A 12671-nucleotide genomic window follows, 5' to 3' on the forward strand; every position below is an offset into this window, starting at 1 on the left:
TGGGCAAAGGCTGGTGAAAGTGGACTGAAGAAGGAAAGGAATATTTTGTCAGTTGGTAAATGATGGCCACTGTTTTTTGATATTCCCAAAGAATAATCCTCATAGATTACTTGGAAAGGGGCAGAACCATAACTAGACCTTATTATACCATAACTAGACCCTGTTATGCTTCATTGTTGGATCATTTGAAACTTGCCTTGCCAGAAAAAAGGTCAAGGTTGTCACACAAAATAGTGCTCTTTCACCAGGATAATTTACCATTCCACACATCAGCAATAACAGTGGCAAAAGTGCATGAATTGGGCTCTGAATGAGTTGGTCATCCATGCTATTACCAGAGCCCCAAGTGCTTTTTCCTGTTCCCTGATTTGAAACTTTGGCTTGCTGGGAAGAAATATTCTTCAAATAAGGATGTGATGGTTGCAGTCAATGAGTATTTCACAAAGTTTGACAGAACCTAAATTTCCATTGGAATGATAAAGCTGGAGATCACTGGTCCAAGTATATATCCCTCAAAGAAGACTATGTCAAAAAGTAAGGAGAGTTGTTTGTGAAACACACATTTTTTCTCTGTTTTTCATGAGACTTATCAAAATACCCTCATATGTGGGAGGAAATGCCACAGTCTTTTCCAAGTCTTGCAAAGTCTCTTCCTGAAGTTTATGGAGTAGGTCTCTCAGTGATCTGTCTTTCAAGTAGATTGTTCAACAGAACCTTGTCAAACTTTTTTGGATGCTCTCACAGGGTCTAAACTAGTCCATAATAGAAAATGTATATCTACTTTGAATTGTTGTTCTTTCTTGTGGTATAGACTCCATAATTCAATTTTTTTAGTTCATTATGCATTTCTATTCATGCTCTTTCTGTATTTGATGTTGATTTATTTCAATATTTGTTAAGCATCCTTCAGGGATATCTGATGTTTTGATTTATTTCAATATTTGTTAAGCATCCTCCAGGGATATCTGATGTTGGATGTTCTCTCAACCTTCCCTTTGGCATTATAGTTGTCATATTCAGTATATAGCAGTACTAGAGATATCTTTAATCTAAACTTCATATTGTTTAACCAGTTTTGCTACATGTTACCTCTACAGTTTCAAAATTCTACATAGAAACTTTCCTTTGTTTCAGATACAAATTTGGGAAGCAAGAATTAAGTAAATGGCAACTTACCTATGAAGTATCTTCATTTTTAAATCTATCACTTTCAACTGGAAGACGTAAATGAACAAAATGTACCTGAAGTAAAAACTGTGATTTTCCTTAGTTCTAAGAGAGACTTGAGATACAATTATGTGTATGCCTAGGATGAAAAGGCAGCCACGAGGAGTATGATTTATGTTGTTGACAAAGTTTTGTGAAAGTGATGTTCTTAATGTAATCAGTGGAAATATGTTAACCAAAGACATGTCGCACCCCACAAAGAACAATGACACAACTGAAAAATGCCAGTAAATTCCATTACAGTCTACACAAAAGTAACATGGACATGTAGTTCTGTTCTCATTGAATTTGAAAGGTTATCACATAATTATTGAATCATAAATGGGCTTATATAATGCAGGAATACTTTTCATTGAGAAAAGGGATTCAGTATGAACTTTCTTTATAGCAGAAATGTCAATTTTTTCTTGTACACTGTAACATATGATATTTTGTAACAGTTACAACAGCTGTTATAATGAAAGAAGTGTATGATCTTTCAGACATGCACACATGTGTGAAGGACGTTACGATGTATCATAAAGACACTGTATGAACACTGACATTGGAATAATCAATGATATTAACAATTACATTCAACTTACCTTATACATGAAAAGTTTGATGACTCAGAATGTGCCACTCTTCATGAATGGCCTACACACACATGCCAGTAACAATGCCTGAAGTGACTCTGTTGTTGCTGTGGAGCATCATGAAGTAACCTACAAGAAAACCAACACATCTGGCCAGAAGTGGACGAAGTGTGAGATGGAGGGGTGATGTTTTCAGACATGTTGGGGCACTTCACACATGTTTTTTGGTGACAAAAACTAAAAATTGCCTGGACATGACATGAGGTACAGATATGGCTCAGTGAAATACATGGTGACCTTTTTTCATTGAAAGCACTATCAAAATAAATTATTTAATACATTCAGTTTCACTTTTGGGACGTCTTTCTGCAAGAAACACAAATGACCAAGACAGTTGGAAAAAAATTGTGATGAAAGAGTAGCTTTGACCTAGTATTATAGTTTTTTGTTTAAAAATTTTATTTAGCTTTCAAAGACAATATGTTATTTGCTTATTATTTACACTTTTTGATATATTATTGAGTAAGTGGGACGTACCAGTATGCAGACATACACATTATGTGCATGCAGTAAAAATATTATATGTGGTTGAACAGAGCCCCCTGTTAATATGATGACTGAAATTGAAATTAGTGTTATTTTCACCTTATAAGGACATTGATTGATTGATTGATTCACTCTGCAAACCACCATATTTGCTACTTTTTTACAATTTGCTCTTTTGATTGGTTGCAATTCATTTGACAGAAAATTGTAAAACAATGCTCCTTGATGTAAGGGCTTTTGCTGCCAACAGTTTTGTACTAATAACGTGAATATTTTTTCTGTGTGTCATGCTGTGATCACGAATTTGCAAATTCATTTTTCTGATATTGGTTTCTAGTTTTGTAATTTCATTAATTATATTTTGTTTTATACTTTGTGAAATTTAGAAATGTAATTACCAAGACAATAAAAATTAAAAAATATGTTTTTACATTATATTTTGGTATCACTTTTAGCCTACTCTTATTCTCTATTTTTCTGTTCTGCAAAACAACAGAATTTCTTATATTAATGTAAAAGCTGACACTGAAAAATCCTATTCTGTAAGATGGAAAGAGGTACTCCATGGAAAATATAGAGTTCCTTGTGATGATGTTATAAACATTCATGGATGATGGAGGAGGGTAAATGTATCAGTGTGACATATGGTACACTGGTCAGAAAAGACAGTTGAAAGTTAGAAGCGAAAATCTGTCTGATACCTCTGACAGTGGACTTCTTCTCCTGCATGCTCTTTGCTTTCCATATTTTTGGAAGAGGTAGTATAGACAAAAGCAAGAAAAAAAATGTACAGTAAACGTGGGCTCTAAAATGTATACCTCATGAGCTAACAGCACTTGTTGAGTAGAAGAAATGTGTTTCACAGCAGCAAAGATAAACAGCTACTCATATCTCTTAAGGTCTACACTTTGGAGTCCATGTTTACTGGCCATTTTCTTCTATTTCAGTCCATATTACCACCTCTCAAAATATGGAAAGCAAAGAGCCAACATTTTGAGGTTTGCTGTCAGAATTATCATGATAAATTTCACGTATATTTTTCGACTCAGTTGTTTCAAGACCAGGGTCCTTTACTAAAGATTGATACATTTACCCTTCTGCATCATTCCTGAAATCTGTAACATCATTTATGGAATCACCATGTATATTGGTGTGAAATTTGAAAAGACAAGTGAGATTAAGAATGCCAGACAACAAATTACTCACACCAATAGACATCACACTAATGTTGAGTAATACCACCTCTAACCTTGACAGTATCTTCAGTTTAGTGAGCAAGAGGGTCCACAAGTTTTGTCAGGTACATCATAAAAAGCTGAAGATGCCAATCAAAAATTAGATCCCATATAGCTACCAAATTACTAGAATGTTGCCTCCTACAAGGTCAGTTGGAAAAACACCCTTTTTTCCCTCAAACAACTGATGGATTTGAATCTAGTGCACTTGCATGAGCCAACTTTGAACCTTTGTTTGCTTGCCTGAATCTTTTCCTGCCTATCTATAGCATCAATTGCTGCCAAGCAGCAGCTGAGTGAGATAGTTTGTAGTGCTCAAATTGCTTTCTCATTGCAAGGGAAAGGATGTAACAACTGGAGCAGCACCACTGCATCAAATTTTGCCAGTAACTGGGTGATAGCCCAGTGGAAACCATTCAGAAGATTCAGATGGCTTTTGGTGTCAGTGCTATGGGAATCACAAAGATTAAGGATTGGTACAACGATCTAAGGACAGTTACACATTAGTGGAGAGCAAGCCACACTCCGGCCATCCATCAACATGCCAAAATGACCATCATTGCCAAAGTGAATGTTTCAGTGATGCAGGACTATCATATGACTGTCAGAGAAACTGTGGAATAGGTGGGAATGAACACTTTTTCACCACATTCCATGGTGACTAAAGATTTGGCCATGAAGAGAGTGTTGGCAAAATTCGTGTCGAAGCTGTTGATGGTGGAGCAAAAGAAACTTTGTGTTGGTGTGTCACAGGACATGCTGCACTCCACAAATAGTGACCTCAACTTCATGAACAACATAATCACTAATGAGGAGTCCCAGGTGTATGGATACGACCCAGAAACCAAATTAATGTAATCACAGTGGAAGCATTCCTCATCACTAATGTCAAAGTGATGCCGACTGCTTTCTTTGACTCCTGAAGTGCTGTACACCACAAGTACACAGAATACGATCATATAATTGCAAAATATTGGTACAGGGATGTCCACCATTGCCTATGTAATGCTGTGTAGTGCAAAAGATGGGACATGCGATCAACAGGAAACTGATGCTTCGATCACAATGCTCCAGCGTATTCCTTGATTCCAATGTTTTTGTGAAAAACCAGATTCCTGTGCTTCAACAGTCAGCTTACTCTCCTGATGTGGCCCCCTATGACTTCTGGCTGTTCCCTAAACTTGAGAGGTCATTAAAAGGAACCAGATTTGAGAAAATAGAGGACATTGAGACAGCAATGACAGATAAGCTAAACCCCATTCTGAAAGAGGCTTTTTTGGAATGCTTCTAACAATGGTGGAACCACTGGGAGAAATGCGTGGTGTCCCAAAGAACTGTTTTGAGAGTGATTAGGTGTCCAATGCTCCAGATAAACCAGTTTTTCCCCCTCGTCCAAAGATCGGATACTTTTCTGACAGACCTCATACATTTCACCTGCTGTTCCAAATAGCCCTAACATTTTATTTTACTTATTTATTTACACATCAGAAGTTCCATATGACCAAATTGAGGAGCAAATCATCAAGGTCATGGAATGTGTCAGTACACTAAATTACAACATAAAAGTAATAACAGATAAAAATAAAATGTTTATGAACCTGAAAAATGTCAAGCCATAAGTTTAAGTAAATGCAATCAACAATACAACAAGAATCAGCTTTATTTTTCAAGGAGCTCCTGAACAGAACAGAAGGAGTGACCCATGAGGAAACTCGTTAAGTTTCAATTTGAAAGCGTGTGGATCACTGCTAAGATTTTTGAATTCAAGTGGTAGCTTACTGAAAATGGATGCAGCAGTATGCTGCATACCTTTATGCACAAGATTTAAGGAAGTGCGATCCAAATGCAGGTTTGATTTCTGCTGAGTATTAACTGAGTGAAGCTGCTTATTCTTGGTAATAAGCTAATACCGTTAACAAGAAATGACAGCAAGGAATATATATATTGAGAGACCAATGTCAAAATACCCAGATTAGTGAACAGAGGTTGACAAGTGGTTTGTAAACTTGTAAGTAGGCTGTTTAGGTTTTTATGTTGGTAACACCACATAGTGCTCTATATGAAAATCACTGACTGTGCTGTGTGAAGTCTGTGGCTGTTTTGCATTGTTGGAATATTTGCTATTGTAGTGTTGGGCAGTTGGATGTGAACAGCGCGTAGCGTTGTGCAGTTGGAGGTGAGCTGCCTGCAGTGGTGGATGTGGGGAGAGATATGGCAGAATTTTGAGAGTGGACAATGTGGACGTGTGTCCATCAGAAAGAGTAAATTTGTAATACTATATATCATGAACCAATATATATGATTCATGAAAGGTATAGGTTATTGTTAGTCAGGGCCATCCTTTTGTAGGCATTATTGAAAGTCAGACTGTGTTGCGCTAAAAATATTGTGTGTCAGTTTAGTGTTGATCAGAATATGTAAAGAGAGAAATGTGTGAGTATGTTCAGTTCTGATTAGCTGTTTCAAAATCAAATAACGTAAGAGGTTTACCAGCACTGTCATTCACAAATTTTTCTAAGGGGGCATTTCAAACTTACACCACTTATTGCCCGAACCACCCATTTCTGAGCCGGAAATATCCTTTTAGAATGGGAAGTGTTACCCCAAAATATAATACCATATGACATAAGCAAATGAAAATAAGCAAAGTAGACTAATTATCATGTTGAATGATCACTCACTTCTGATACTGTTTGAATAGTAAAAATGTCAGCAGTAAGTCTTTGAGCAAAGTCCTGAACCTGGGCTTTCCATGACAGTTTACTATCTATCTGAACACCAACAAACGTGAACTGTTCAATTTCACTAATCATATGCCCATTCTGTAAAATTAAAACATCAGATTTTGTTGAATTGTATGTTAGAAACTGTAAAAACTGAGTCTTACAGTGATTTAGCGTTAGTTTATTTTCTACAAGCCATGAACTTAGGGTCATGAACTGCACTATTTGAAACCAAGCCAATTCTGCACACAACATTCCTTACTACCAAGCTAGTGTCATCAGCAAACAGAAATATTTTAGAGTTACCCGTAATACTTGATATCATTTATATAAATAAGGAGTATTTTCGCCTGGGAAAAATCATATATTTTAAACTGGATGTCCGGGAAAAATCCAGGAATTTTTTTCCCTTGTCTCCGTATACACCCTCATTTACCAGCAATGCTCAGAAAATGATTGTTAAATACTGTACATATATCTGATTTATCAGTAATAAAAATATTTTTACTATGAACTGACTTTCTTTCATTGAACTTTTGCTGCTGACCACACACTTCCTTCACAACTGACAATATGGTTTTAATTTTATCGCCGGCCGGAATGGCTGAGTGGTTCTAGGCACTACAGTCTGGGGCTGCGCGAGCGCTACGGTCGCAGGTTCGAATCCTGCCTCGGGCATGGGTGTGTGTGATGTCCTTAGGTTAGTTAGTTTTAAGTAGTTCTAAGTTCTAGGGGACTGATGACCTAAGAAGTTAAGTCCCATAGTGCTCAGGGCCATTTGAACCATTTAATTTTATCGTGTGAATTAGCTATTCTATTTGCATACCACATACTCTTTGCCTTTGCAATAAGATTTTTAAGCACCTTACAATACTGTTTATAATGGGATACTGTAGCTTGATTGTGACTACTTCTAACATTTTGATTTAATTCCCACTTTGTTCTACATGATATCCTTATCCCACTAGTCAGCCACCTGGGCTGCCTATTACTGCTAGTATCCCATTTAGAACATTCTAATGGAAAGGAACTCTCAAAGAACATCAGAAATGTGTGAAGTATAGCATTATTTTTATCATCTATGTTATCGGCACTATAAACATCCTGCCACTCTTGTTCCTTGACAAGGCTTAAAAAACTCTCTATTGCTACTGGATTACCTTTCCTACACAGTTTGTAATTATATGTGACATTTGTTTGTGTACAAAAGCCTTTTAGTGTTAAAATTTGTGCATCTTGGTCTGAAAGACCATTCACCCTTTTACTAACAGAATGCCCATCTAGTAATGAAGAATGAATAGAAATATTGTCTATGGATATCCTACTGTTCCCCTGCACATTAATTGGGAAAAACACAGTCTGTATCAGATCATATGAATTTAGGAGATTTACTAACATCCTTTTTCCTGCACCGCCACATAGAAAATTTATATTGAAGTCATCACATATAACTAATTTTATGGTACCTCCTACAAAGTGAATCAAGAACCCCCTCTACCTTGAGCAAAAATGCTCTGAAGTCGAGTTAGGGGACCTGTAAACAACAACAACAACTAGAAGTTCAGTTTCACTAAATTCAACTGTCCCAGCACAACATTCAAACTTCTTTTCAGTGCAGTGCTGTGATGTGTCTGTGGACTCAAACAGAATACTGTTTTTTACATACATAGCCACTCCCCCACCCCACAAGGAACTCGTTGAAAAACAGCCAGCTAATCTGTATCCTGTTAAAGAAAGCCTCCGTATTGTCAAATTATTTAAGTTGTGCTCCGATATACCAATAATTTCAGAGTCAACATCTGCAAGCAGTTCACTAACTTTATCCTTAATACCTCTTATAAATATGATAATTCCTTCTCTACTTGGAAACATGATGTCCTCTGAAGGTGAGCCCTTTGTTAGATGGACTTCCTTTAAGGTATACCTATCAACCGACTTCAATCTGAAGAAGGTGCAGTTCTAACACCAACTACTACAGGAATTTTTCCATGTGAGATCCCACCACCACCAACTACACTGTCAACTATAAGCTTTGCCAGCCTCCCTTTACCCTACGAATTGAGGTGCAGGCCATGCCCAGTGAAATCCGACCTACTGATAGACCCAAGTGGCATCACTGAAATGTGGCCCATTCCCTCTACAATCAGTGCCCTCTCCAGTCTCATGTTAACATGCCGATCATGACATTGAAACAGTTACACAAAATGCACATTAGTGCCATCTACATCATATTCCCCAACCCTATCAAGACTGTTCCCTGCTCCACCCACTATCGCTACCTGATCCTCCTTTGTAAAATTCCTACATAACTCCCCCTATGCTGTCACTCACCTGAGCCAACCCTGCACTAGGCTTCCCAATGCTGTTGACCTGGTACTGCGGGCCAGTGTGGCTGAGCGGTTCTAGGCACTACAGACTGGAACCGCGTGACCACTATGGTCACAGGTTCAAATCCTGCCTCGGGCATGGATGTGTGTGATGTCCTTAGGTTAGTTAGGTTTAAGTAGTTCTAAGTTCTAGGGGACTGATGACCTCAGCAGTTAAGTCCCATAGTGCTGAGAGCCATTTTTTTGACCTGGTACTCACTCTGCAACACTCCCTGCAACTGCTGGGGCACACCACTACTGTGAAAACTACCTAGCAGCAGAACCTTCTTCTTTCTGTTGGACTTTGCAGCTGATGTAGGCCTCCTAACTGCTGAGAACTGCTACATGTTCCCTACATCTACAGTTACAAGAGGCTCCCCTCCAATCAACTCTGACAGTTGGTCAAATCTATCGCATGTACACAAAGTATAACTGTCTGAATACTTTCTCCTTCTAGCTGCCTTCTTCCCAACTGCCAGTTCCCATTCCCCACCACCTTTCACCCTCCTGAGCCTATCTAGTTCCTCCTTTGGGTGTTGTATCTGCATCTGAAGGGCACACATCTTATGCTCCTGCTCATCTACCATCTTATGTCTACTACGGATTCTGCATTCCCAGGAGAGGAACTCGCTAGAATGCCTACTGTCTTCCCCAATAAAAATATTTTGAACAAATCTGACACTGTAACCCACTACTCACAAACCTATGACAGAGCCCACACTTCTCACTCATGGTAAAATTTTACTGTTACTGAAAAAAAAAAACTATACGCCTATGTTACCTAAGTTCAGTTACACCAGTAGAACTATATATAGAATTAACAATAGCAATCTCGAAATTCTCTATCTACTAAGAAAGCAACTACTTGTATTAATACAACTACACCACAGCTAATACCAATACCAGCAAAACTTCACAAAATTGTTAGCTAAAGCCAAAAGTTCAACCGGCCAGTATAACACTCAACTAAGTTAAAATGCTGGATGAAAATTTTTCTGAAATGTTTCTCTAGGAACAATAACAAATGTCAGCTGAAAACTAAAGCTTGAAATTTACTAAATGACGTCAATGCACAGCAAACTCTAAAACGCTCAGCAAGCAAAGGTTTCCAGAAGTTTATTAAATCGTTATTTTGCCACAAACAGCACAAAACACTGCTGAAAACAGTTAATTCTAATAACTGCATGACAGTGCACAAATAACTTCGTCAGTAATTAGCTTTATAACCACTACAGCAGCAACTGCTCACCGCAAAATGTAAACACACTACTTAGGCATGAGGCTTGGACGAACGACATTAGCACACTCATGAATAACAGACCACTCGAGTCAATAACACAGGAAGAAAGACTAAGATTAATGAAAATCAACTAATAAGTTACTTTTACAGCAAATATTAACACAAATAAAATTTAAAATAAGTAACTGAAGACTAAAAATTTATAAAATATTGACAAGCAATTTCAACAGCAGTCCAGCACATGTGACATCAAACCAAAAACACATTTCTTATGGAATTAAGATTAGGTGAATTAGACTTTTAGTTCCTCATGAATTGACCTTCTATGTGCAGCACTGTGAATATGACTGTTGTATTCCTGGAAGATAGGAGTGTCCACAGCATATTCATCATGAAGATGTAGGAAAAAGGGAAAAACATTATTACTGAGATTGATTATATAAGCCACTAATTAAAAATTGGATCCCATACAAGAACAAGCATGTTTTTCTTCAGTGACTGGCCTCCTTTTCACACAGCATACATGGCAATAATAGTGCTGACCACATGGGAATACTTCTTGTGCAGCACGAAGCCCAAGAAAATCCAATTGTAAAGGAGTGAAAGCTGCAGCAACAATTACAGTGCACAGTGAGTACCAGCTACGAATGGAATTTCACTAAATAAAAATGTAATACTTGCATTATGTGCAGTGATAGTTCTCTATAGTTGTTGTCCATGATGGTACAAGAAAAAAATGTTTGATTCATCTGACATAAAGGCGAGAGCTCAGCAAAGGGACGTTTTCTACTCTTACATAGTAAAGTGAAGGCAAATAAAGACAACTATTTTGAACACTACAGGATGTCTGTTAACTCATTTTAAATACTTTTTAGTGTGGGCAGCACCAGAGCTTCCAAAAGGAAGACAAACATGTGTGAATTTATCAATGCAGAAGAAAAACTCAATGTAACCCAGGGGTCCCAAAGTGGTCAATTCTGACTCCTAGGGGATGATTAGAACTATCTTGGAATTGGTTAATACATGAGCGTTGAAAGGGGGTCAGTTAATACCAAAGAGGACCAATTAAACTGTCTAGGATCAAAACAGAACATTCCAATAAAATACCAAAATATATATAAAATGATTAATTATAAGTACTTTTTCATTATATTTTTCCAATTCATGGTACCAAATAAATGAAATTTAGATATAATTATAATCCCTTTCAATTCTAAATATCTGTTATTAGCAAAAGGTGACAACACTGCACTCTGAGAAAGAACAGCCAATTCTTTACAGCTCATGCATGAGTAAATTGTGTCTCTTACTGCTGCTGTTTTGTTGTGCAGCAAACTTATTTTGTTTTTCATATTAAAATTTGATTTTAACTCCTACAAGGAGTAAGGAGAAATGCAGAAAACATTCATAGGAGTATTTGAAATATGGTTTCGTACCACTGTTTGCTAATGAAACTACTACTGTGTGCTTATGTGTCAAAAAAAAACTTTCTGCAATGATGCTATGAGGCCAGTGAAAATGAAAGATCGTGTGGAAAGGATCCATTCTGATTAAAAAAAGAAAAAAAATATTCTGAGTATTTCAAAATATTAAAAGACAAGTTGAGAGTTCAGACAAATTTGAATACATATCATATTTAATCTATTATAAGATGAAGTTTCTTCCTTAATTCCTCATTCAAATACTACGGAGGTCATATTGTATTCACATATTAAACCATTGTTGCTGAAGTCAACATTTTTTTTATTTAATAGATTGATACAGGCATTTACTGATGAAGCTTTGGCTACTGGGGTCATGTGCAGATTTATTTTGAAAAATTTAGACGAGTAGTTGGGTAAAGGATACTTGTGCTGAAACAGGTTTCAGGATTCCTGATATGCTGAAGTGCTCAATACAGTACTGACGTTGCTTGAACAATCACATGACATTTTACATGTGCTATGTTAGTGCAATCTCTTGCTCTGCTTAATATTTAACACTTTTGTGAAACACAGGAGAACATAGAATTACTGTTACATTTGCTCACAGACACATCATAATACGGGGTTTAGATGAGTTATGGTAGGCTGATCTCATTGGTATGAATCAATATTCATGATGGAATAAAGGTTTCAAATATATTTTAATTGGTGTTGGTAGATATTCGAAATTCCCCTGGGCCCTGTCTTTTTGAGGACAAGGATAGGGAAGAAGGTTGAGCAGGTTTTTGAACAGTTACCACAGACTGGGACAAATTGATAATGGAGGTGTATTTTATAACAAATATTTCAAGTCAGTAATGAAACAATATGGAATAAACCACAAATAAATATTCCCCCAGATGAAAATGAATATTGTGAAATGTTTTAACAGGACTATAAAAAACTGCATATGGATGAGATTTAAGCTTCAGGGGTCATACACATGCTTAGACATTCACCCACAAATAATTGAGCAGTATAACGAAAACGATGCCTATTGATGTACTTGATAATGGGCTTCTACAGTCATATGAAGTTGGCATATGCATGCAAGCAAAAACTCTATGTGGGTGATCTGGTACATATTTTGAAATACTAAACTTCATTTGAGAATTCTTACATACAAATCTGGTCAACAGAGATATTCACAATGTTCAAAGCGCAACAGACTAACCTGAGAACTTAAACCTTAAAGGATAGTGAAGGTGAAGAAATTGGCAGAAGTTTCAATAGAGAAGAATTACTGTGAAGCTCTGAACCACCCGCTTCTCTCGTAGAGCATGTTATGTGATGTTG

The 12671-nt window shown here is 37.0% G+C and overlaps 1 protein-coding gene across 1 annotated transcript in view; it reads left to right on the forward strand.

Moving 5' to 3' along the window:
• Positions 1-1317, forward strand: part of LOC126184251 (uncharacterized) — a 54298-nt gene extending 52981 nt beyond the window's left edge. The window contains exon 4 of the mRNA XM_049926620.1: positions 1135-1317. Within this exon, the coding sequence (XP_049782577.1) occupies positions 1135-1160 (26 nt within the window). The 3' untranslated portion in view covers positions 1161-1317. The remainder of the gene's footprint in view (positions 1-1134) is intronic.
• The last annotated feature ends 11354 nt before the right edge of the window (positions 1318-12671 follow it).

The sequence above is a fragment of the Schistocerca cancellata genome, chromosome 4, assembly GCF_023864275.1.
Source record: "Schistocerca cancellata isolate TAMUIC-IGC-003103 chromosome 4, iqSchCanc2.1, whole genome shotgun sequence".
NCBI classification, from domain to species: Eukaryota; Metazoa; Arthropoda; class Insecta; order Orthoptera; family Acrididae; genus Schistocerca; species Schistocerca cancellata.